A 25,842-nucleotide genomic window follows, 5' to 3' on the forward strand; every position below is an offset into this window, starting at 1 on the left:
ACCTCTCGCATTTCCGCCTGGCCTGCCTGAAAGGCCTTTCCAGGTCAGAAAGCCAGATTCTATTCATTAGCTGCCTGAGCCAGTACAGTTAATCTTCTAGCCTGCCCCAGGCCCCCAAACATCATTTACTTCCAAACTGAGCATAATTCCTTTAGGATTGCCCACAGCTGTTCGGGATTTTCTGCTGTTCAGTGATCTGTACCTCTGCTCCAGGCCAGGCCTGCCCCTCATCACAGGGAAGGCCTCTGAGCAGGGAACAAGAGCAAGAAAATAGAGAAAATACCGTGTAGCCTGCCTTGTAAGGGTTTATATCTGGCCCAGAGGGTAACTCCAGACTCCCCTCTCCCAACTTTTCCTGCCAACTTTTCCTTTGCCCCTCCTCCCCTCCCTCACTGTGAAAGGACCCTAGACACACACACACACACACACACACACACACACACACACACACACACTCTCACACTCTCACACAGGCTTCCTCCCAGCTTGGAGAGTGAGGGAGGAGAGCATACTGAAATGCTCCCTAGAAGAGAACCTGGTAGGTTTCTTATTATTTGTATGAAATAATGTGTATGGGATTTCTGTTTGTTCGTGTTTGTTTTTGTTTTTTAGAGATGGGGTCTCACTCTGTCACCCAGGCTGGAGTACAGTGGTGCAGTCATAGCTCACTGCAGCCGCGACTTCGGGGAAGCAATCCTCCCACCTCAGCCTCCCAAGTCCCTGGGACTACAGGCAGACATCACCATACTTAGCTAATTTTTTCTAGTTTTTGTAGAGATGGGGTGTCACCATGTTGCCCAGAATGGTCTCCACTCCTGGCCTCAAGTAATCCTCCCATCTCCCAAAGTGCTGGGATTACAGGCATAAGCCACCACATCCGGCCTAAGGGTTGTTTTTAATAAGGAAAGTAAATATTGTTCCTTGTAGAAAATATGAGAAATATAGACAGAAAAATCCTTACCTCATTCATAATCCCACCACGCAGAGGGCTGCTGTGAACAGGCTGCCTCTGTTATATGTGTATTGCTACAAACTAAAACCCTGCTGGGTATAGTTTTGAATCTTTAACATAACTTTAGCATTTTCCATTTTCCCTTTTTATTAACAGCTATTCAAAAACATAGTTTTTAATGGCTGCATAATGTTCCATATTTTGAATCTACCATCAAATATTTACATTTCCCCATAATTATATTAGCATTACTTTTGTCATTCTTACCATCGTCAATACTAATAGCTAGAGGCTCATTGAGCACTTACTATGTGCTGAGCACATATGTGTAAAGCATCCCTGGCATCTTCACACCTCCATTTTGAGTAGATAACTGTCATTTTGTAGATGAGGAAACCAAGGTACAGAAAGGCTAACTGAATTGACCAAGGGCACAGAGCACCCTGGCAGAGCTGAGGGCTTTTAACTATGCACTGCATTAAAAACAGCCTTGAACGTACACCACTAGGCAGGTATGTCTCTGATGAACTGAGGTCTCATTCCTGAGGTGGAATTACTGAGGTCAAGGTTGTACGGTAACCAGCTATCTGGATTCACCCAGAACTTTCCCAGTTTTAGCACTGAGGGTCCTGCATCCCAAGAAACCCCACAGTCCCTCCAGGGGTGTAAACTGCCAAGGCACTTCACGCCCATGGCCAAGTTGCCCTTCAGAAGGGTGGTGACTATTTGTGCCTAGTGGCAGACTGCAGAGCCACATCTCTCTAGGTCCCTCCAGGTCAGCTTGGTTTCTCTGAGTAGACGCTGTTGATAACATTCCTTCAGCTATTTGGCTGGGGCTTTTAACACTAGGCAATGTGTGACGGGTGGGGAGAAAACCGGTCTGCCTCCTCCTCTTCCTCCCAATTCCATGGGGTGATCTCAGTAAATTAGGGACTTAGGATGAAATCGGAAAAATGCAGTAGGAGCCCCCGCCCCCCCGGCCCGGGAGCGTACAAGAGGCACATACTCCCATCCCCCACAGCACCTAACTCATCCCAGGCTGCCAGCAACCTCCACAGCCCCACCTGCTGCCAAGGCGTCACCCTGGCCAGAGGCTCCAGAGCCACATACAGCCTTGGGTCCAAGCTGCGGCTCCGGCTGGAGAGTAACCAGCTATGTGACCTTAGGCCAGCTGCTTTACCCTCTGAGCCTTGGTTTTCTTTCTTTGTTTTCTGCTGAATGGGGTTAATGATACCTTTGGAGGCTTTGCTGTGAGGTTTCTGGTGGGAAAGTGCCTGGCACAGCCCCTGGCACACAGTAAATGGGTGGGTCCCCTACCTGACTGCTGTCTCATTCACTTCCCCAGTGAGCATTTCATCCAGCTCCTGCCCGCCAGCCAGGTAACCACCGTTGCATCCTGGGTACTCTGATCATCACTTGCATGTCCAAGACATGATCCCGTGTGTCCCCAGCACTCCATGGTATGCACCGGGGAGACGGGCCTCGGGACAGAAGTGACAGAGCTGCCCATCAACTCCGAGGCCTTCAGAAAGTTCTCAGGTTTCCCAGTCAGAATTCAGGGCCTGGGCAGTGGCCAAGGACCTGGAAGAGAAAGTGGGGAGGGTCCAAGCCTCTCTCCTGTCCCACAGGTATTTTACCAGCTGGAGGGAGACATGGTTCTCCGAGTCCTGGAGCAAGGCAAACACCGGGATGTGGTCATTCGGCAGGGAGAGGTGAGGCCAGATCCCAGCAGGGTGGGGAAGAGAAAGGCAGCCACAGCTGGAATCCTGGCCCTGGCTGAGGTCTTATCTTCCCTACCTTTTCCTGCTCTCCCACACCCCAGCTGCCAACCTGCCCCTTCCCTTCCCCATCCTCCCTCTTCCAGGCCACCCTATCCTCCCTCTTCCAGGCTGCTCCATCCTCAGCACAGTCCAACATTCCCTCTGGTTCCCCGGTGTAGAGGCTGGGCAGAGAAGAGGGCCCAGGGTGGACAAGCAGTACCACTCTGCTGCCCAGGGGTCAGCTGCAGGTGCCCAGGATGTTGGGGGCGCTAAGGTCTCCGTGAGGGACAGTGGCCTCACTGCGCACCTTATCTCTACCACTGCAGATATTCCTCCTGCCTGCCAGGGTGCCCCACTCACCACAGAGGTTTGCCAACACCGTGGGGCTGGTGGTTGAGCGAAGGCGGCTGGAGACCGAGCTAGATGGTCTTAGGTAAATTCTGTCTGGGGGGCTGGGGCAGAGAAAGGGCAAACAGCAAAGGAGCACAGCTCCAAACTGCAGCTGAGAGGATCCTAGATAGACTCAAGAAAGCATGTCCTGGCCACTGAGTGGGCAGGAGGGCTTCACAGCAGAGGCAGTGGAGATCCTGTCTTTGTTGGCTGATGGTGGAGAGATAGGGTGGGGTGGATTCTGTTCTCTGTGACCCCCTGGAAGCCCACTCAGCCTGATGACCTTTGGCTGGAATCAGAATCTGTGCTTTCTGCATGAGGTTGTGAACCCTGAAAATTCGAGACAGGTCTCAGTTAATTTAAAAGTTTATTCTGCCAAGGTTGAGGACATGTGCCCATGACACAGCCTCAGGAGGTCCTGACAACATGTACCCAAAGTGGTCAGAGCACAGCTTGGTTTTATACATTTTAGGGAGACATGAGACACCAATCAACATATGTAAGATAAACATTGGTTCCATCTGGAAAGGTGAGACAACTGGAAGCAAAGGTGAGAAGACTGAAAGTGGGAAGGGGGCTTCCAGGTCACAGGTAGATAAGAGACAAATGGTTACATTATTTTGAGTTTCTGATTAGCCTCTTCAAAGAAGGCAATCAGATATGCATTTGTGAGCAGAGGGGTGATTTTGTATAGAATGGGGGGCCGGTTTGCCCTAAGCAGTTCCTACCTTGACATTTCCCTTTACCTAGTGATTTTGGGGGCCCAAGATATTTTCCTTTCACATTTCCCCCTTTTCTTTTTAAAAATCTTTTGGAGAAAGCATTTTAGAAGAAATTGAGTCTCTGGTCCCAGGTTTTGTCTGATCTCTCATGGCTAGGATGGTTTATTCCTAGACAGGTAGATCCCAAGTTATTAGGGAAGTTCAGTTTTAGAAAGTTGTTAAGTCTCATGTCTTACAAGGAGAAAATATGGGGAGGAAGGAAGAAAAACAACAACCAATGAAAGAGCAATCCTGGAAAATCGATATAGGCCACATTGCTCTGAAGTTCACACATCAGTAGGCAGGTATGAGAGTGGTTTAGGTATGTAAATAGGTTGCTGATATTTTCTTCTGAAGTTTAAGTTGTCTGGCTTCAGTTTTCAGGGCTTTAAGAAAGCACAACTCAGCTTTCAGTGACTCCAAGTTAGGAAAAACAAACAAAAAAAGAGTAAAAAAATTGAAAACATTATTTTGAAAACTTGTAGTCAAGAAAAATTAGAATTCAGTCCAAATCGTAGAAAAATAATAAAAATTGAGAAACATTAGGCAAGACTAGAATCTAACAACAGGTATACTATAGTTTTCTTTTTTTTTTTTTTTTTTTTTTTTTTTTTTTTGAGACGGAGTCTCACGCTGTTGCCCAGGCTGGAGTGCAGTGGCGCGATCTCGGCTCACTGCAAGCTCCGCCTCCCGGGTTCCCGCCATTCTCCTGCCTCAGCCTCCCGAGTAGCTGGGACTACAGGCGCCCGCCACCGCGCCCGGCTAATTTTTTGTATTCTTAGTAGAGACGGGGTTTCACTGTGGTCTCGATCTCCTGACCTTGTGATCCGCCCGCCTCGGCCTCCCAAAGTGCTGGGATTACAGGCTTGAGCCACCGCGCCCGGCCTAGTTTTCAAAACATAATTTTTCTCTCTCCAGTTTCCCATTTTAAAGACAAATCATGGTAGGACTGATTTGCTTTATTATACTTGGCCTAATTATTTGTATACAGTGCAGCAAGAATAATTTTTTTTTTTGAGACAGAGTTTTGCTCTTGTTGCCCAGGCTAGAGTGCAATGGCACGATCTCAGCTCACTGCAACCCCTACCCCCTGAGTTCAAGTGATTCTCCTGCCTTAGCCTCCTGAGTAGCTGGGATTACAGGCACCCGCCACCACACTTGACTAATTTTTTGTATTTTTAGTAGTGATGGGGTTTCACCATGTTGGCCAGGCTGGTCTTGAACTCCTGACCTCAGGTGACCCATCTGCCTCGGCCTCCCAAAGTACTAGGATTACAGGCTTGAGCCACCGCACCTGGCCAAGAATAATTATTTTTTACATAGGCTTTTAAATTGACTTTGATGGAACTTTTTTCCATAGAAGGAATCTCAGATAAGAGCTATTTTTAAAGCCAAGCCTAGCCATGGATATGTGCTATTAAATACCTATGAGTTGGGTGATCTTCTTGAGGTTCCAAGGTAAACTTGGGGCTTTTGGGCCTGTCACCAGAGACAGGGCCTTTACTTATCAGAGGTCAGGAACCCTATACAGGGAAGGTATGAGGCCAGTTTCCCTAAGGGGTCTTTATTGGTTCCATAAACCAAGCTTCATTCCTTAAAGGAAAGCACACCATTCCAGTCAAAGCCTTAATAAAATAACCAGTTTCTCCAATTACGTCCTGTGGCAAAATGAAAACAGATTCTTACTGCACTTATGCACATAACTGTATTGCCATAAGTTAAGAATACTCACAAATAGCTTCCAAATTCTGGAGAAATCAGGTAGAGAGAAAAAAATATGCTCCAAATTTTGTTCATGGGAGTATAATAAATTGTTTAAAACTGTCAATAGCTCAAAAAAAAAGTTTCCTTGACTCTGAAAAAACAAAACAAAGGATCAGCAACATTTAAAGCAAAAGTAAAAAAGATTACTTTAGTCTTCTATGAGTTCAGTTTACATAGTTTACTCCTGTTATGCTTGATATTCATGAACATTTCAGCCCTCCATGAGAGTCCTGAAAGTTTTTCTTCTCTATTCTAATGTCACTATCTCCAAAGTTATCAGAAACCTGCATTTAAGAACACCTGTGTTCTCTGGACACGGGGGCTCACGCCTGTAATCCCAGCACTTTGGGAGTCCGAGGCAGGCAGATAACAAGGTCAAGAGATCAAGACCATTCTGGCCAACATGTTGAAAACCCGTCTCTACTAAAAGTACAAAAATTAGCTGGGTGTGGTGGTGTGCACCTGTACGCCCAGCTACTCAGGAGGCTGAGGCAGGAGAATTGCTTGAACCCAGGAGGCAGAGGTTGCAGTGAGCCGAGATTGTGCCACTGCACTCCAGTCTGGCAACAGAGTGAGACTCCATCAAAAAACAAAAACAAAAACAAAAACAAAAAAACGAGCACCTGAGTTCTAGAGCTGATTTTAAAGCCACCTCCTAAAGAGAACCAAAACAGGACCATTGTCTGTGAATGACAAAAAGTTTTAAGGCAGCCATAGTCAAAGACACAGTTGGCAAGGAAATTTGTTACTTCTGTGGCACACAATAATTTAATACAATTATGATTATTACTGATTATGTGCACTAAGTTTTATCAGGATTATAGGAGTTTCCCATAATTTTGGAATGCATACCAATAATATATTTATACAAATACAGCCCAAAGAAAACCAAACACCATTTCATATTTGACAATGCTTTTTTATACCAAATAACTATGTCAGTTTTGGACATTAGGGAACCCAATATCTTAACAGATTAATTAGGTCAGAAAAAGATATAATTTATCATTTGATTTTGGAAAGTTTGTCAAATATCAAAGGTTTAAAACTCTTGATATCACAATATAGGATCATTCATTTAACCAAAGTAATAACTCGAGGATTTCAAAGAAATGAAAACCTTCATTCTTTGAGAAGAGACTTACTGTTCCAAACAATAAGCTCTAATAAAAATAGCATGAAGCCAGGCATGGTGGCTCACACTTGTAATCCCAGCACTTTGGGAGGCTGAGGCAGGGGGATCACAAGGTCAGGAGTTCGAGACCAGGCTGACCAACATGGTGAAATCCTGTCTCTACCAAAAATACAAAAATTAGCTGGGCATGGTGGTGTGCACCTGTAATCTCAGCTACTTAGGAGGCTGAGGCAGGAGAACTACTTGAACCCAGGAGACGGAGTTTGCAGTGAGCCAAGGTCGCGCCACTGCACTCCAGCCTGGGCGACAGTGAGACTGTGTCTCAAAACAAACAAACAAAAAAATAGCATGAACCCAATTAACTATAGTTTTAAAAATTATATCTTGACGGTAAGATATAATTTCCATAAACCTTTCATAACCTTTACTTAGGAGTCAGTTAATGCTTCAAGAAAACTTTTTAAATCTGACACAGGGGCCCATATGCTGGTCTTGCATCAGTGTACCTTTGACATTAATGACTAATTTATAGATAAACTGAACTTATTTATTTATTTATTTGAGATGGAATTTGCTATTGTTGCCCAGGCTAGAGTGCAATGGTGTGATCTCGGCTAACTGCAACCTCCACCTCCTAGGTTAAAGTGATTCTCCTGCCTCAGTCTCCCAAGTAGCTGGGATTACAGACATGTGCCACCATGCCTGGCTAATTTTGTATTTTTAGTAGAGACGAGCTGTCACCATGTTGGTCAAGCTGGTCTCAAACTCCTGACCTCACTTGATCCACCCACCCTGGCCTCCCAAAGTGCTGGAATTACAGGCATGAGCCACCACCGCACCTGGCAAGAAACTGAACTTATTTTATCTCTCAAAATTGGTCCTTACAATCTCCCATGCCCATCTCTTCCATGATAGTCCCTGGGCCTTAAGGAGTTGAATAGTTTTAATTTCTGTCCCTGTGTTTCAGGAATGCAGTTTATTTTGATTGGCATCTTCTACTGGGCCTGAAGATGGGGCTTTAATTGATGTCAGTGTCTAAAATTTAGCAGGACTTGGTCGGGCACGGTGACTCACACCTGTAATCCCAGCACTTTGGGAGGCTGAGGTGGGCGAATCATGAGGTCAGGAGTTTGAGACCAGCCTGGCCAACATGGCAAAATGCCATCTCTACTAAAACTACAAAAAATTAGCTGGGCATGGTGACAGGCACCTGTAATCCCAGCTACTCAGGAGGCTGAGGCAGAAGAATTGCTTGAACCCAGGAGGTGGAGGGTTGCAGTAAGCCAAGATCACGCCACTGTACTCTAGCCTGGGCAACAGTGCGAGACTCCGGTCAAAAAAAAAAAAAATTAGCAGGACCTGGTGTCCTTTTTAGACCCAGGAGTCAAAGCCCTGTAACTTAATGTCACAAGGACATTAAAAGCACGTACAGAGAGATACACAAATGTAATAACCTTAACTTTTGAAAAAATTTAATCTCATTTTTTTTTTCCTAAGCAACCCAAACTTAATAATAATGTGACAACTTGATCATATAAAAGTTTTTGGGTTTTTTAAAAAAATAAGTCCTCTTATTGTGACTTACACAGACCATTCATGCTATGCTTGGACTTTCTGGTTTGTCCTGAACATCCCTCCTTCTTCAACAACCAGTCATTTTACTCTACAACTAAATTTACTGTACGAAGTCTGTCTCATATGAAATTATTTCTCTTTAAGCTTTCTTACCACAAAAAAACTTCTTTGTTTTTATAACTTTCTTTACATCTCTTTTATTTCCTGGTTCCTTTTCTCTTGTTTTATACATGACCTTTAAATAAGCCTTAAATTAGACAAAATGGTTCACTTTTTTTTAAAAGGACGCACCTTTTTTTAGAAAGAATGTTTTCCTAAAAATATATTTTTATTGGAAAGTACCCAAATAATGAAATGTCTACTATTTAATTTAACTTTAGATTCTAAATTATGACAAGGTTGTCTACAAGTATTTATCCTATTGCATTTACATAATTATTTTATTTTAATCATTTACTTAGATTATTTGTAAAAATTGTGATAGTCATTATTTAAAGTTATAGAACCACCATTGCAAAATTAGAACTGAGACAGTGAAAATGATTTGACCTAAATGATTCCATCTTGCTTCTAACCTCCAAGCGCTCCTTGTTCATTTCTGGGTATAGGCTGAACTAACTTTGAGAGGAATTTAGTTTAGTTAATTAGAGCCCCTTTTTATATTTTCAGCAGTGAAACATTGTGTATACAACACATACATAGATGTTTTAGGCATGCTAATAGAAGTACATCTTATAGATTCATAACAACTTTTTTTTTCTATCTTAGACTTTCAGATTCTTTTTTCTTTTTTCTTTTTTTTTGTTTTTTTGTGATAGAGACTTGCGCTATCACCCGACCTGGAGTGCAGTGGCACAATCTTGGCTCACCGCGACCTCTGCCTCTCAAGTTCAAGTGATACGCCTGCTTCAGCCTCCCAAGTAGCTGGGATTACAGGTGCCCACAACCACGCCCAGCTAATTTTTTGTATTTTTAGTAGAGACAGGATTTCACCATATTGGCCAGGCTGGTATCAAACCCCTGACCTTAGGTGATCAACCCACCTCGGCCTCCCAAAGTGCTAGGATTAAGGTGTGAGCCACCATGCCCAGCCAGACTTTCAGATTCTTGATAACCTGTTTTACAACCACAGGCAGTTGTCAGCTAAATAGCCTTAAAGTTGCATATTAAAGGAAACAACTCACCAGATGCAGTGGCTCACGCCTGTAATCCCAGCACTTTGGGAAGCCGAGGTGGGTGGATCACGAGGTCAGGAGTTCAATACCAACCTGGCCAAGATGGTGAAACCCCATCTCTACTAAAAATACAAAAAAATTATCCGGGCGTGGTGGAGAATGCCTGCAATCCCAGCTATTCAGGAGGCTGAGGCAGAGAATTGCTTGAACCCAAGAGGCAGAGGCTGCAGTGAGCCAAGATCACGCCACTGCACGCCAGCCTGGGTGACAGAGTGAGAATCCGTTTCAATTAAAAAAAAAAAAAAGGAAACAACTCAGGTGAAAAATCAAATAGCAAAATTTACATCATAAGGTACAGAGAGAATAAGTCTGATAGTGCTAGAGGGAGATTAAAGATGGATGCTGGCTGGGCATGGTGGTTCATGCCTATAACCCCAGCACTTTGGGAGGCAGAGGCAGGCAGATCATCTGAGGTCGGGAGTTTGAGACCAGCCTGACCAACACGGAGAAACCCCATCTCTACTAAAAATACAAAATTAGCCAGGCATGGTGGCACATACCTGTAATCCCAGCTACTAGGGAAGCTGAGCAGGAGAATCGCTTGAACCCGGGAGGCAGAGGTTGCAGTGAGCCGAGATCATGCCATTGTATTCCAGCCTGGGCAACAAGAGCGAAACTCTGTCAAAAAAAAAAAAAGATGGATGCCAAGTCAAACATAAAATTATAGAAATCTATCATAGGATTGTATAAGGAGACCAATTTTATTTAGATCGGGACTACCTATCTTTTAACTGGATCTCTGAGCTCTGGGCAAAGCCCACACTGAATCCTGGGTCTCCAAAAAGGGAGAATTATTATGAGCTTAGACCACATGATGCTTTTACAGTGCACTTAAAAAAAGGTTTTTTTAAACAAAGACATTTCTAAGTGTCTAAACCACACTCTTCCACACTTGATCTTAGTCAAAGGCCCAGAAGCAATAAAACCACACTCTTCCTTAAAAACTCAAGAGTAAGAGTAACCTGAGTTACAATAACTATTTTAGTAAAAAAAAAAAAAAAAAAAAAAAAAATCCAGATAACAATATAAAAGTAAGCAGTTTAAGAGTTGAGACCAATATATCTTTTTACATTCTTGATAAGGAAAAACAGGTTTCTCCCCTAAAAGGAGTCTAGTGCCTTCTTCATTTTCTTTAAGAAACCGCAGGCTACTATAAACTATTTTAGGTCCCTCATGCAGCAGAGGGTGCAAGAGAAAGGAAAGACAGCAGAAGTAAATGAAGAAAACAGAATTCGGTCAACTGAGAAGAAAAAAACTTTTGCTCAAGAAAAAAGACAAGGTCCTAGGAGAAAAACAAAAACAAAAACATGAAGGTTAAAACACACACACACACACACACACACCCCTTGGATGTTAGCTTTTAATTAAGCTGATTTTTAACCATTGAGCTCTTTTAAAAAAATCTTTTTAAATCTCATTACTGTATTTCAGCAGGAAAACAAATGCTGCTGTTTCAGAAGTACAGCCATTGCTCTTTCAGTTTTGCCTGGTTAGCAAAAGGTGGCCTTGTTATGTAAATCAAGCCCCTTAGCAGTCAAAATAAAAAATCTTTCATCTTTTTTTTTCTCCTTTTGCTGGCCTTTTTTCTCCCCCCACCAGACCAGCTTTTTTTTTTTTTTTTTTTTCCATGACACAGTCTTGCTCTATCACCCAGGCTGAAGTGCAGTGGTGCAATCTCGGCTCACTGCAACCTCCACCTCCCGGGTTCAAGCAATTCTCCTGCCTCAGCCTCCTGAATAGCTGGGATTACAGGTGCGCGCCACTGCGCCCAGCTAATTTTTGTATTATTAGTAAAGACGGGGTTTCACCATGCTGGCCAGGCTGGTCTGGAATTCCTGACTTCATATTCTGCCTGCCTCTGCCTCCCAAAGTGCTGGGATCACAGGTGTGAGCCACTGTGCCCGGCTCTTTGTGTGTGTGTGTGTTGGGGGTAGAGGGGCGGGGAATTTAGCCACTCCAGAGGCCTTGTTTCCCATAATTTGGAACTTCTTTAGGATTTGATCAAGCCAGGCAGAGCTGATCAAACCCAATGGGAAAAAGACTGAAACAACAACAAAACAGAAACAACAACAACAAACAGTTAAGCAAAACAAATGATCGCACAGCTTCCATGATCACTGAGCACTCTAATGGTCAGCAGAAATTAAGAGCAGCTGATAGTTAACTTTAGCCAAGACAAACCCTCAATTCAGCTACTTACCTAGGGATGGGTCTCAGGCTCAAGACAGCTCTCTACCATCCTAGAAGCAGGAAAAAAACCTCCTTTTTCCTATCGGAAGCGAGCTCAAACTTCATAAACGAGTTACCTGCCTTCCATTGTCATGGAAACAGGAAAACTTGCCTTCCTTGTTGGAAACAAGTAAAACGCAAAAAGAAAGAGGGAGTTGTACAGCGAAATAAACTTTAGATCTCAACCAAATTTGGGGAGATCAGGGATTCTCTAGAGAGGGTGCTCCCAGACCTCAGCAAATTGTCCTATTGATTTGAGCCATGAAGTTAGCTCACGCCAGTACCAAGCACCCTTAGGAGATTTGTCAAAGGTCAGGGGCACCTCCACTCAGAATCCCTCTGAGGTTATCAAAATGTCAACTCCAAAAATTTGAGACAGGTCTCAGTTAATTTAGCAAGTTTATTTTGCCAGGTTGAGGACGCGTGCTTGTGACACGGCCTCAGGAGGTCCTGTTGATATATGCCCAAGAGAGTCAGAGCACAGCTTGGTTTTATACATTTTAGGGGGACATGAGACATCAAATTAACATATGTAAGATGGACATTGGTTCGGTCCGGAAAGGCCGGACAACTCAAAGCAAAAGCAGGATGACTCAAAGCAGGGAAGGCCTTCCAGGTCATAGGTAGAAAACAGACAAAGGGTTGCATTCTTTTGAGTTTCCGATTAGTCTCTCCAGAGGAGGCAATCAGATACAAATTTATCTCAGTGAGCAGAGGGGCACTTTGAATAGAATGGGGCGCAGGTAACCGGGCGTACTGGCTCACTCCTGTAATCCCAGCACTTTGGGAGGCCAAGGCGGGTGGATCACAAGGTCAGGAGATTGAGACCATCCTGGCTAACACTGTGAAACCCCATCTCTACTACAAATATTAAAAATTAGCCGGGCGCGGTGGCGGGCGCCTGTAGTCCCAGCTACTCGGGAGGCTGAGGCAGGAGAATGGCGTGAACCCGGGAGGCGGAGCTTGCAGTGAGCCAAGATCACGCCACTGCATTCCAGCCTGGGCGACAGAGCGACACTCCGTCTCAAAAAAAAAAAAAAAAAGTATGGGGGACAGGTTTGCCCTAAGCAGTTCTCAGCTTGACATTTCCCTTTAGTTTAGTGATTTCAGGGACCCAAGATATTTTCCTTTCACACGGTCTTCTGGGAGGGGTGGGATGTGGAAAGCGGGCCAGAGGGGTTCCAAAGTCACACCTACCTCCCCCAGTGCAGCCAGAACTGCTGCTTCCCCCCAGAGTTTAGAGTCACGGCCAGTGCCTCCCTCAGCTAGTTTCTCTACCCCAGCTCATTCCACAACACACACTGACATCTGGATGGCACTTGCTATGTGCCAGATGCCTGGCTAAGGACTTTGCATGTATTTATTCATTGAGTCTTCCCAACGATCCTATGGGGGAGGTGCTGTTATCATTACAAATAAGTTAAAGTTGTTAACGCGTTACTTGCTAGATCTGGCATTATAGAGAAATACGGAGTTAGGGCCAGGACAGTATAAAGAGAAGTGGGAGTCAACACCAAAGAGGGGAAGAACACAGGCCCTGCTGTCGACATTCTGATTCCACAGCCAGGGTTCTCATTTGGTTCTGACCAGTCATCCAGTTCCTTTCCTCTGAAAGGAGGAAGTAACCTATTGCTCAGGGAAACAGAGATCTTCCAGAAGCTCAACAGTGTTTTGTTTGGTTGGTTTTGTTTCTCTCTTTTTTTTTTTTTTTTTTTTTTTGATAAGGGGACTCACTCTGTCACCCACGCTGGAATGCAGTGGTGTTATCATTGTTTGTTGTATTTTTTAACTAAAAAAAATTTCAAGTTTCCCGTCAGGTTACCAGGATCAGGATACTATGGCCCACATGTCTTGTATAATAGGCATTTTAAAAATACTTGTTGTTTTTCTGATTATCAAAGTCATACACATTCATTCTCAAAATCTGGAAAAGTACAGGAATGTGAAGTGAACAAAATTAAAATTACTTGTTACTAAAAGGATAAATTTGATGGTATGTGAATTATATCTCAAGAAAACAAAATAATAAAAAAGGGAAAACAAAAAAATTGTCATGTCACCAATGAAACCTAAACTTCTGTCTTGTCTTATTTCTATGCATAGCTATATCTTTTTTTACCTAAAAGAAACTCATGAGTATTTCTTTTTTTTTTGGAGATGGAGACTCACTCTGTCGCCAGACTGGAGTGCAGTGGCACAATCTCGGCTCATTGCAACCTCCGCCTCCCGGGTTCAAGCAATTCTCCTGCCTCAGCCTCCTGAGTAGCTGGGATTACAAACATGCACCACCACGTCTGGCTAATTTTTGTATTTTTAGTAGAGACGAGGTTTCACTGTGTTGGTCAGGCTGGTCTCGAACTGCCAACCTCAGGTGATCTACCCACCTCGGCCTCCCAAAGTGCTGGGATTACAGTTGTGAGCCACCACATTCAGCCAAGTATTTCTTACACTATTAAATCTTTTCAAAAAACACAATGGCTACATAATCATTCACTGTGTAACAGTCTGTTGTAGAGACAGACATGGTCTTATCTTCTAGAAAAAATCTGTCCCAAGGGACTTTAATATAGGGAGTCTGATGGAGAGGATGGTGTCCTCAATATCATTTTATAGCAAATTCAATAACACATTTCATCTGGCTGCTTTTGACCTTTAATAAAAGCCAGGGATTCAACATTAAAATGCCACTCCAAAGGCAGTTCCCGGAGGGCACTACCATCCAGTTATGAAGCTTTCCGGGGCCAGGATAGGATTTAGGCTGCCAGGTGGGTGGATGCACTGTGTGTCTGTAAAGCATCTCCCATCAGCAGGACCACATCCCTTTTAAGAGCAGACAGAGCTGGCCTGGGCCCAGGAGCTGGGTTTGGGCATTAGGCATTCAGTCAACAGGCGTTCCTGGCACCCACCATGTGCAGCACACACAGGGACCTGGGGCCCATCCCAGCCTGCCAGGCGCTCCTCAGGCCAGGGGAGGAGCTCACTGAGCCAGGCTGGGGGCTGGGGTGGGCTGTAGGGGTCTACTGAAGGCTATACATACATGTATGTGGGCCTTACCCCAGAAAAGAGTTCAAAGCTTTGCTCCAACTCTCAAAGGCAATCATGACGCTGACAGGAGAAGAACCCCTTAACTGGGGGACATCTTCTGCGTGTTGGCTTCTTCTTTTTTTTTTTTTTTTTTACTTATTTATTTACTTTTGAGACAGAGTCTTGTTCTGTCACCCAGGCTGGAATGCAGCAGTGCAATCTCAGCTCACTGCAACCTCCGCTTCCCGGTTCAAGTAATTCTCCTGCCTCGGCCTCCCAAGTAGCTGGGATTACAGGCCCCTGCCACCATGCCTGGCTATTTTTTGTATTTATTTATTTATTTATTTATTTATTTATTTATTTTAAAGTAGAGACAGGGTTTCACCATGTTGGCCAGGCTGGTCTTGAACTCCTGACCTCAAGTGATCTACCCATCTCAGCCTCCCAAAGTGCTGGGATTACAGGCATGAGCCACTGCGCTCAGCCATGTTGGTTTCTTAAGTGTCCGTGCACTCTGGCCTACAGCACTGCAGGCCAGCAGAGTGTCCAGCCACTGGCCCTGGTTTCAGGCTCAGCCTTAGCTTCCTCTTTGGGAAAAAAGAAAGCACTGCGATTAGAAGCTCTCTAAGTTTCTAAGATTGTCTTGAGACTGGCCTGCTTCCACCACTTACAGGCTGTGTAATCCTTGCCAGATTGCTCAGCTTCTCTGAGCCTCAGACTTCTATCTGCTTTGTCGAGTTTCGGGAACTAGTTTGGGTCTAGTTTTGGGAACCGGACAGAGCCGTGTGAATTCTGGGGATAGTACCCCTCTCGGGGCGCACGTGTGCTTCTGAAGAGCAAGGTGTTAAGTGACCAATGACCACTAGGGTGTGCTAACACGGGTGGAGCAGACAGCAGCAGAGCCAGGCCTGAGTGGGGCTGCCCTGAAGCCACCCAGATGGGGACAGCAGGGTTGCCTGTCCTCTGCCCTGGCAGGTACTATGTGGGCGACACCATGGACGTTCTGTTTGAGAAGTGGTTCTACTGCAAGGACCTCGGCACGCAGTTGGCCCCCATCATCCAGGAGTGAGCGCCCAGCCCAGCCCCTGCCTCTTGCTTTCCTGGGGCTCTGCATCAGCACCTGATGGCCTGGGAGAAAGTCTCCCCTCCCAGGGTGGGGAGCCTGGCCCAGAGAGCCCAGTGCCGCTGGGGGGAGGGAGGAGCAGCAGCACGGGGCTGGGAGGGAAAGGATGGCAAACACACAGCTGTGTGAGGGCCCTATGAGTGTGTGTGGGCTCCTGCACCTGACCGTGAGTATGGTGTACGTGTGTGTCACTGGTCACTCCAATGGGAGTGCTCGCCACTCCTGCTCCTCCCTGTTCGTCCCTGCAGGTTCTTCAGCTCTGAGCAGTACAGAACAGGAAAGCCCATCCCTGGTGAGGCCGCTGGGAACTGCCCTTCTCCTTCCCTCCCTCCTCCTCCAAAATAGGATGGGTTTTGGTCCAGGGGACCGGGGAGTCTCTTTGTGAATATTCTGCCCAGTTCTCAAGGTACTGAGAAGACGGCAGCCAATGGTACCCCCTATATGGCTGCTTGATCACTGAGCCGGATCCAGAGCCTGTTCCGGCAATTGAGACCTGGGGCCCCTGGGAACTCAGCCCACTGGGGCTGGGTGGGCTGGGTCCTGGGTCCTGAGGACACCGACTGTAGTCATGCTGTGGGTGCAGACCAGCTTCTCAAGGAGCCACCATTCCCTCTGAGCACACGATCCATCATGGAGCCCATGTCCCTGGAGGCCTGGCTGGACAGCCACCGCAGGGAGCTGCAGGCAGGCGCACCACTCAGCCTGTTTGGGGACACCTATGAGACCCAGGTAATGCAGTCCTGGGACATCCGGGGCATCCTCCCAGCAGCCCTGGAAAATGGGAACCAGTCTCTCACTGCCTCTCTCTCTCTTTCACACACACACTCACACAAACACACACACACGCCACATTTCAGAGGTTGTAGACATGAGCATAGGCCTTTGTGCTCCCACCCTGACGCAGAGGGCGATGGCTTTGCTGCGGGCGAAGTCTGTGGAGGCTATATGGTCCCAAGCAATTTTAAGAACTGAATTCACTTTCAGAGTTGGAGGCTCCCCCACTCACTGGCAGCTTCCTGGGGGTCTGCAGTTTTCCCCTCGCTAGGAATTCCTGAGGCTTCAGCCAGTCACAGCCTTGGAAGCCAAAAGGGAGAGAGTTGTTTGGGAGTGAGGGTTGGGTGGAGAGAGGGATTCAAACAAGGCTGACTTTCTTTCATTCCGCATTTATTAAATGCCTGTTATGTTTCAGGCTTTAGTGGGAGAGTAGGATAGACGTGCTACCTTAAAGAATGTATAGTTTGTTAAAGAGATGGACAAGTTAATCAACAATTGCCACAATCACGTGATAAAGTATCTGATAGAAAAGCTATAGGAAGCTATAGAAGGATAAAGGAGGAATCTAGGCTGAAAGGGAAGTCAAGGAAGGCTTCCCGGAGGAGGTGATGTGCACATTGCATTTTAAAGCTAGTGTAGGAGTTTGTAAAAGAAAGAAAGGGAGGTGGAGAGAGCATTCTAGGTGAGGGAGAAGCATGAGCATGAGCTGTTTGAGGCTTGAAACAGCCTGGCACTGGGAGTAGCTGAAGTTAGCCAGAGGCAGGGCTGGGGAGTGGGGGTACAAGTGTGACTGGTGGACTGTGGAGCAGCAGGCAGGGCCCAGGTCCTGGTAGGTCTGCTGCGTTAGGCAAGGTGGGAGGACTTGTCCTAAAGACAACAGCACTCCATCCAAGTATTGAAGCAGGGAGTGACAGGCCAGAGTGGTGTTTCTGTACCATGTGTGGGGACGAGGCTGGGAGGGCAAGAGTGGTGCAGGGAGACCTGTGTTCACCTGTGCTTTACGGCTTGCCACTGGCACGTCCCGTGGGCTTTGAATGAGTCAGTCTGTGCAGGGATGCTCATGGCCACAGGCTTCCTGTAGAGGCCCGGCCTGCTGCTCCTGGGTACCAGGGACGTCCTGAGCTTACACAGGGCTGCGAGAACATGCGCACATGTCACAGCAGTGCCACTCAGCCCTGCACCCCACCTCTGCCATACGCTGCTCTTACCTGCTTCAGTTTACATTAATGAATATGCGCCCTCTCCGGGGCAGCAGGAGCATGGCCCTGCACAGCAGCTGCGTGCTTCCAGGCTGGTGCATGTCAGAGAGGCCTCAGCCTCACCCTCCTGGTCCCTCCCGCCTCCTGAGGCCAAACTCAAAACCTCTCTCGGACAAAGGGAGGTCGCACCCTCTGGGAAGCTGATGTAAATGTGTCTCTGGTGTGCCCTGGTGGGCATGCCTTCGCATGAGCACACATCAGAGGGACCATGGGTGCACTGCACATGAAAGGCAGGCATGTGTGATCCCAAATACATGCCTGCCTTTGGCAGTGGCGGGCACAGGGAGGCCTGCAGCCCAGGCAGCCCTCCTCTCCAAGTCCTGGTCTCTGCTCAGCACATGGTGATGGGGCTGTTTTATGGGCCTCAACCCTGCTCCAAGCAAGCCTGGTGTCTGGGGGCAGGTTCAAGACCATCTCCCATGTGGGGGAAGAGGCACCAGAAGTTTCTGTTTCACCTCCCACCAGGTGACCGCCTATGGGCAAGGCAGCAGCGAAGACCTGAGACAGAATGTGGACGTGTGGCTGTGGCAGCTGGCAAGTGGGGCCCAGGGACAGGGTCACAGAACCCCCTGCCGGAGGGCATCAGCCCACTTCTGGGACTGGGACTCCCACACGGGGCCCACTCTTGGGGCCTTGGTGCCCAGGCAGACTCAGACATTCACCCAGGTGTTGAGGCCCAACAGTCTCCATTTGATTCTCCTGCTCCTCTTCTCCAGGAGGGCTCCTCGGTGGTGACAATGGGGGGACGGCACCTGAGCCTGGCCCCTGATGACAGCCTCCTGGTGCTAGCTGGGACCTCGTGAGTACACGGGGAGGCTTTCCCTGGGATCCTCAGGGTCCAGCTCTGTGTGAGCCCTGCTCATCTGTGTTGTCCACAGGTATGCCTGGGAGCGAACACAAGGCTCTGTGGCCCTGTCTGTGACCCAGGACCCTGCCTGCAAGAAGCCCCTGTGGTGACCCTGTTGCCATGGCCTGAAGCAGCCACAGGTGTGCCCTGCAAGCACCCTCGAGTGCCATCCCTGCCAAACAACTCTCCCAGCCCCACTGCTTCTCTGTGTACTGCTGCTGTGTCCCCCACAGACCTGGACATTGTCGTCACCCACCCTCCTGCCTTTCTCAGCCCAGATGCCACGCCCCTGAGCGGGCAGCAACTCCCCGTCTTCTCCGGCAGCCTCAGCCTACTGCCTTGCCAGTCTTGCCAGGTGGTCTACTCCTGGCCCAGCTCCTGACCATTCCTCTGTCCCTGCAGACTCAGTGCAGCACTTCCCCGCCAAGAAGGCCCTCAATAAAGGCTTCCTGGTGAACGCACACCTGTGGGTCTGCTGCTGGCAGTCATCGCTGGCGTTCCCATGTGGCCCCCAGGACCATGTGGTGTGTCTGGGGCATCAGGGCACCAGGTGACCATGGACGTGTTGGAGGGTCTGTTACTGGGCATCCTGTTTGTGGATGGGCATTCCTCACTGTGTGTGTGACTTGATCCACGCATGCTCCATGCCTGGTCCTGGGAGCACAGCCAATGTCATCTCTCCACTTCCTTCTCTGTTCTCATTAATTCTTTTTACCTTTTTTTTTTTTTTTTTTTTTTGGAGATAGGATCTCACTCTGTCACCCAGGCTGGAGTGCAGTGGTGCGATCACAGCTCACTGCAGCCTTGACCCTCCTGGCTCAAGTGGTTCTCCCACCTCAGCCTTCTGAGTAGCTGGGACTACAGGCATGCGCCACCACACCCTGCTAATTTTTTTTAGTTTTTCTTTTTTGTAGAGATGGGGGTTTCGCCATGTTGCCCAGGCTGTCTTTTTACATAACTTTAAAACACTAGCATCTGTTGAGTTTTTTTCCAATAACAGAAGTCATCTGTGCTAACTATAGAAAACCCAGAAATACACAAAACCCCCCACCCAGAACTAACCACTGTTAATACCTAAAGACTGTGAGCAGCCTGGGGAGGGGCAGGTAGTTGTACCAAGAGCTCAGCAGTGTCGGTGGGGGGTCTGGCCTTGTGCCCCCTGCCCTCCCCTGTCATGCACAGGTGCCATGTTCAAAGACTCCAGAGGGCCCCCTGAGCCTGCTGTGGGCGTCTAGGGATGCTGGAGGCCTCAGAGGCACCAGTGGGCAGAGACAAGAACGTGGAACCTGCAGCGGGCACAGTTCAGTTTCCTGGGACTTCCGTGAGAAGTCAATGAGGGCATGCACATGAGAGTGACAGATCTGGACAGAACGGGTCCCTGTGTGGACTCAAAGCTTCCTCTAGAAAAGAACACTTGAGCCCTGTCTCCCGCAGCCCCAGCCCAGTGGCTCACTGCCTTCCTACACTCCACTGGGAGCAGAGAAAGACCTGCCTTGGCTGAAAAGGCTACTGGCCCTGAGAGACATCGGGACCTTCACCCACCTCTTCACCCCTAAGGGCTTTCCTCTCCCGCAAGCAAAGAAAAAACACCATCAGCCTCCTCCAAACACAAATGGTCCAGGACAGGTGCGGGCAGAGGCTCCGCGCGGCTCGTTCCTGGCCTGTAGCAATGCACTGCTCCGTGCAGGACCTGAGAAGAGGACACAGAATGTTCCAGGGAGGCCCCAGGTCAGAACACAGGTAGCCATGAGGAGAACAGTTTACTCTCGTACACAGGGCAAGCCTAATCTAGAGAGAAAGTCAGGAAAATTAGATCTGTTTTTGTGAACACTTGCTCTGTCCCAAGGAATCCCCTGGAAGTTTTTACATAAACGTTATCATTTTATCCTCACAACTCTCCAAGAAGGTGGTAGAGCCTGATTTTACAGATCAGGCTCAGAGAGGTTTGGAAGTAGGGCAACTCTGTTTCTAACCCAGGCCTGTTTGCATATGAAGCTTAGGCTGGGCCTCACCACCCTGCTTCTCCCAGGGATGTCTGTCCTCAGCCTCGACCAAATTGGAGCCCAGGACAGCCAAGAGAGGCCAGGGGCCACTGTGTCTAAGACACAGAGGCCAGGCTACACATGGCAGACTGCTGACCCCAGCCAGTTAGCAGTGATGGGGTCAGGCGCTGGAGCCTAGAACCACCGCCTCCCTTGGCCCTGCTGTCCCGGGTAATCAGGAGCCTGAAGCCCTCATCTCCACCCACAGGACCAGCCCGTGGGTTCATGAGAATACTTCACCATGGGACAGCTGGACTTGTACCTTGTATGGAGCTAGCGCCAGCCTCCCACTCCCCATTCCACAGTCAATGCTAATGGGGGCAGGGAGAGGGGTGGACAAGGAGCCATGGGGAGGCACAGAGAGGGGAAATCAAGATTGTTCTGTTTGCGGGAGATGCCCCCAGGTCCCCATGCCATGGCAGTAGAAATTTGGCAGGGGCATCCCCTATGGGGCTTACTTCACCATGTACCCAGACTTGGAACCATCACAGACTTCGGAACCATCAGGAATCTGGGAGCAACTGAAAGCTGAACTGCAGTGGGCTTTCAGACACACAGCAGGCGGGCAGAGCACAAGTAAGACTGGTTCCCTCCAGGCCACCAGCAGGGCGGTGGAGGTCTTCACTGACTCCCTGCCCACCTCTCCCGGGACAATGTCCTGTTGGCTCCACGGTCCCTGAAGCCAGAGCTGGTGGGGGCAGGGAGGCAGCCACCAGCCTCTATATGTAGTGGAGGAGGGGGCGTTCACGGAGGGCTGTATGATCCTGAGAGCCACAGAACACAGGGCTGCAAATACTCTCCCGCACCTCACCCGACTGGACTTTCCTCCCACTTCAGGGTGTCTCTGGGCTTCCATCTTGCCCCTGCTGAGCCCTGCTTCTTCCTCTACCAGCAGCACAACCCCCAGGCTGGGCTCAGAGACCTCGTGTGGTCACTCAGTGCCCCGAGGGGGAGGGAAGGAGGGAGGGCTGCAGGGTTCCCCTTGGCCTACAAACAGGAACACAGGGTGTTTCTCAGTGGCTGAGAGAATACTGATGAAACCCCCCGGATGTTGTGTCACCGTGGTGGCCGGCTGATAGTGCCAATCATCCCACTTTGTCCTGGCCACTCCTGCAGGGGTAGAAGACTCCAGAACCTTCTCTCAGGTCCTTGGCTCAAGCAGCCCATGGAACTTCATAACCTGAGTTCTCCCTCTCCCTCTCCCTCCTCCTCTGTCCTCCCTCCCTCCTTCCCTCCCTCACCCTCCTCCGCTCCCTCTGCCTTTACCACTGTGGGGGGGTCCTCTGGAGGGCCCTGCCACCCCACCTCTTCCTCGCTGGTGTCTGCTTTCCTGGCACCGATCCTGGCCCTGGAGTTTATCCTGGGCCTGGTGGGGAACAGCTTGGCCTTCTTCATCTTCTGTGTCCACACGCGGCCCTGGACCTCCAACACGGTGTTCCTGGTCAGCCTGGTGGCCGCTGACTTCCTCCTGATCAGCAACCTGCCCCTCCGCGTGGACTACTACCTCCTCCATGAGACCTGGCGCTTTGGGGCTCCTGCCTGCAAAATCAACCTTTTCATGCTGTCCACCAACCGCACGGCCAGCGTCGTCTTCCTCACAGCCATAGCGCTCAACCGCTACCTGAAGGTGGTGCAGCCCCACCACGCGCTGAGCCGTGCTTCCGTGGGGGCAGCTGCCCGGGTGGCCGGGGGACTCTGGGTGGGCATCCTGCTCCTTAACGGGCACCTGCTCCTGGGCACCTTCTCCGGCCCCTCCTGCCTCAGCTACAGGGTGGGCACGAAGCCCTCGGCCTCACTCCGCTGGCACCAGGCACTGTACCTGCTGGAGTTCTTCCTGCCACTGGCGCTCATCCTCTTCGCCATCGTGAGCATCGGGCTCACCATCCGGAGTCGTGGCCTGGGCGGGCAGGCAGGTCCGCAGAGGGCCATGCGCGTGCTGGCCGTGGTGGTGGCCGTCTACACCATCTGCTTCTTGCCCAGCATCATCTTTGGCATGGCTTCCATGGTGGCCTTCTGGCTGTCTGCCTGCCGCTCCCTGGACGTCTGCACACAGCTCTTCCACGGCTCCCTGGCCTTCACCTACCTCAACAGCGTCCTGGACCCTGTGCTCTACTGCTTCTCTAGCCCCAACTTCCTCCACCAGAGCCGGGCCTTGCTGGGCCTCACGAGGGGCCGGCAGGGCCCAGTGAGTGACGAGAGCTCCTACCAACCCTCCAGGCAGTGGCGCCACCGGGAGGCCTCTAGGAAGGCGGAGGCCATAGGGAAGCTGGAAGTGCAGGCCGAGGTCTCTCTGGAAAAGGAAGGCTCCTCCCAGGGCTGAGGGCCAGCTGCAGGACTGCAGTGCTGTGGGGGTAAGGGCTGCCGCACTCTGGCCTGGAGGGACAAGGCCAGCACACGGTGCCTCAAGCAACTGGACAAGGGATGGCAGCAGGCCAGGGTCCAGGCCAAAGCACTGGCAGGACTCAGGTGGGTGACAGGCAGAGAAACCCGCCTGGGCCTCTCAGTTGTGTCCAGGATGGCGTTCCCAGAATGCAGGGGAGAGCAGGATGCCAGGTGGAGGAGACAGGCAGGGCGCTGTGGGCATGCCAGCTCAGACAGGGGCCTGTGCAGCTGCAGGGGCCAGAGGCCAATCACTGTCACAGCAGAGTCGCCTTAGAAATTGGACAGCTGCATGTTCTGTGCTCTCCAGTTTGTCCCTTCCAATATGAATAAACTTCCCTTCTAAATATATTTATTTGCAAGACCAAATACATGTCTTTAATTCTAACCTGGGACTGTCAGTAGGCGTCAAAGTGAGTGCCCCAAGGCGAAGGGAAACTTGGGAGACAGTGGGGAAGCCATCCCGCAGCCCCGTCCCAGGGGGCTCTGTCCTTCCCAGAACTTCTGGGACGCCCTGGCATGCCCTGAAAAGCAGAACTGCTTTCCTGGGTGAGGGCCTCAGGCCACCAGGGCTCCAGGCCCTCAGGTACAGTTTGATGCTGAGGACCTAACATCCCTCCCCAGTTCCCTTAATCCACTTAGCCCAACCCTCTCATATCATGGACAGGATGCACCCCAGCTACTAAAGTCGTCAGGAATAGAAGTGAAAGCCCCGGAGTGTTGCACACAGACCAGGAGGGTGGTGTCAAGGGTCCGTGTGGATGCTGGGGAGGGAGCCAGAGAAAAAGTATCAGGCAGAGGGAGGCGGGTCTGGGAAGGATGGGCAGGTGAGTACCGGACCCCACCTCCACCGTGTATCTCCAGCCCACTCCCCTGTTCTGAAAATCTACCTGCTGCACTCAGAAACCTACCGAGGTACTGGGGTGCCACCTGGGCCCCCTCCAGGGTTGCTCTTCTGTCTCTCGGCTCCCCATGGGGCCCCTCTTGCCCCCTCAACTCCTATTGCTCCCTTTTACTCCCTGGAGCCACGCCTAGGGGCTTCTCCACGCCCTCTGTGAGCCGCCTCAGCCTGAGTCAGGTCTTTTAAGAAAGGCCCGCACACTCCTGGAGGGGTGGGGACTGAGCGGTTCCTTCGGGCAGATCCCCACCTGGGGTGCCAACACTTGCTGCCAGCTCAACACCAGGCACCTTTCCTCTGGTACCATTTCTGCCTCCGAATGTGCCCACCTGGGCTCAGGGCAGCTCCACGGGCCATTTCCTCAATCTCCTCTTCCCTGGACCCTTCTCCTACCAACTCCTCCCTCAAGTCCTCCCACCTCCCCCAGCACCTGCACTCACTTCTTCATGACCTGATGGAAGGGAAATGGGCAGATACTCCCATGGTTCACAGGCATGTCTGTAGTCCTGTCTTTTCCCATCAAGGGAGGGAGCAGAGGCCGCCCTTGAGGAGTTTCTGGGTAGATGCTGGTCACAGGGTTCAGGCCCGCACTCCTAACCTGCCCTGGATTCTCCTTGCCCCCCATCTTGACCCTGAGGACTGCTCCTCTGCTGATGTTGGGGCACGCCACCCTTCCCTGCCTCTCCATCCTTTGCAAGGCCTTCTGTAAAGGGGGCTGGGTGCTCCCTCATGAAGCAGGCTTCAGGCTGCCCCCATATGGAGGTAGGACTGACTCCCTGGTCCTAACCATGGCCGCAGCCCACGGTTAGGACTTAGTTCTCCCTTCTCTGGACTTAGTTCTCCATCTGTGAATAGGAATAGTGATCCTGGCCCTTGCCCAGCTCCAGGGGCTGGGGATGGGAGTAACTATATGCCCAGAGCACTTGGTGAGGAAGGCAGTTATGTGGAGCAGGGAGGGCAGAAGGAAGAGGAGTGGGAAGAGAAAGAAAACTGTGTTTAAGTGCAGGGTTTCCTAGAGATGTAGTAGTACCTGTGGTGGTATAACGGGAGCTGGGGACAGGCTGAGACCCCATTTCCTACATTTGGGTTCTAAATGGCATTTTGGTCTCAGGGACAGGCTGCACTATCCAGTGTGAATTTTGGGCAGCGTCTTCCACCTTTTTTTCTGTTCTTTCTCCTAACATAAACTGCCACGCTAACAGAGGATCAGATGGCATGCATTACATTCCTCCAGGGACTCCTGAGCAGGGGGGCAAGCAGGCAGGGCTAGGTGATGGGCAAGCAGGCAGGGCTGGGTCACAGGCCAGCAGTCACTAACTTGCCAGTGTTTACTGGGCACCTGCTATGGGCCAGACACTAAGCTACAAAAGCAGACAATTGTACTCTCACCTTGAGCCTCCCAGGCTAAGCCGGGGAGAGACGGACCTGCAAATGGAACCAGTGCAATGCAACCCAGGGAAGGTCAGGGTCTTTTAGGTGGTGATGCACCCTGAGAGCAGAGGCTTGAAGAGCTGACTCTGCCTGGGCTGTCAGGTAAGTGATGCACATAAGCTGGATCTTAGAGGATGAGGAAGGAGAGAAGAGAAAGGCGTCCCTGGTACTGGAAGAGCATGGCCAGGGCATGCAGCTGTGAGAAGACTCAGTGTGCAGGGGCGTGGGGAGGAGATCACTGAGGCAAGAGAGGAGGAGGCCTAC

At 49.7% G+C, this 25,842-nt stretch overlaps 2 protein-coding genes across 10 annotated transcripts in view; both read left to right on the forward strand.

Annotated features, from left to right (window-relative positions):
• Positions 1–19,289, forward strand: part of HAAO (3-hydroxyanthranilate 3,4-dioxygenase) — a 146,878-nt gene extending 127,589 nt beyond the window's left edge. For 4 of the 9 annotated variants that reach the window (XM_077959674.1, XM_077959676.1, XM_077959675.1 and 1 more), the window contains 9 exons: positions 2,298–2,331; positions 2,581–2,664; positions 3,039–3,145; positions 15,801–15,890; positions 16,197–16,240; positions 16,532–16,677; positions 18,447–18,515; positions 18,698–18,780; positions 18,860–19,289. In XM_077959674.1, coding sequence (XP_077815800.1) covers positions 2,298–2,331; positions 2,581–2,664; positions 3,039–3,145; positions 15,801–15,890; positions 16,197–16,240; positions 16,532–16,677; positions 18,447–18,515; positions 18,698–18,780; positions 18,860–18,938 — 736 coding nt within the window. In that variant the 3' untranslated portion in view covers positions 18,939–19,289. The remainder of the gene's footprint in view (positions 1–2,297; positions 2,332–2,580; positions 2,665–3,038; positions 3,146–15,800; positions 15,891–16,196; positions 16,241–16,531; positions 16,678–18,446; positions 18,516–18,697; positions 18,781–18,859) is intronic. The other 5 variants (XM_028831725.2, XM_077959678.1, XM_077959677.1 and 2 more) reach the window with 3 other exon arrangements.
• A 242-nt stretch (positions 19,290–19,531) lies between these two features.
• OXER1 (oxoeicosanoid receptor 1) lies at positions 19,532–23,618 on the forward strand. The gene has a single exon (XM_001110986.5). The coding sequence runs from the start codon at positions 21,919–21,921 to the stop codon at positions 23,188–23,190; it is 1,272 nt and encodes a 423-aa protein (XP_001110986.3). The 5' UTR covers positions 19,532–21,918; the 3' UTR covers positions 23,191–23,618.
• Positions 23,619–25,842: the final 2,224 nt, after the last annotated feature.

This window comes from Macaca mulatta, chromosome 13 (genome assembly GCF_049350105.2).
Source record: "Macaca mulatta isolate MMU2019108-1 chromosome 13, T2T-MMU8v2.0, whole genome shotgun sequence".
Lineage (NCBI taxonomy): Eukaryota > Metazoa > Chordata > Mammalia > Primates > Cercopithecidae > Macaca > Macaca mulatta.

Coding starts and splice junctions, on each gene's coding strand:
- OXER1 (XM_001110986.5), top strand. CDS start 21,919: ATGTTGTGTCACCGTGGTGGCCGGCTGATAGTGCCAATCATCCCACTT.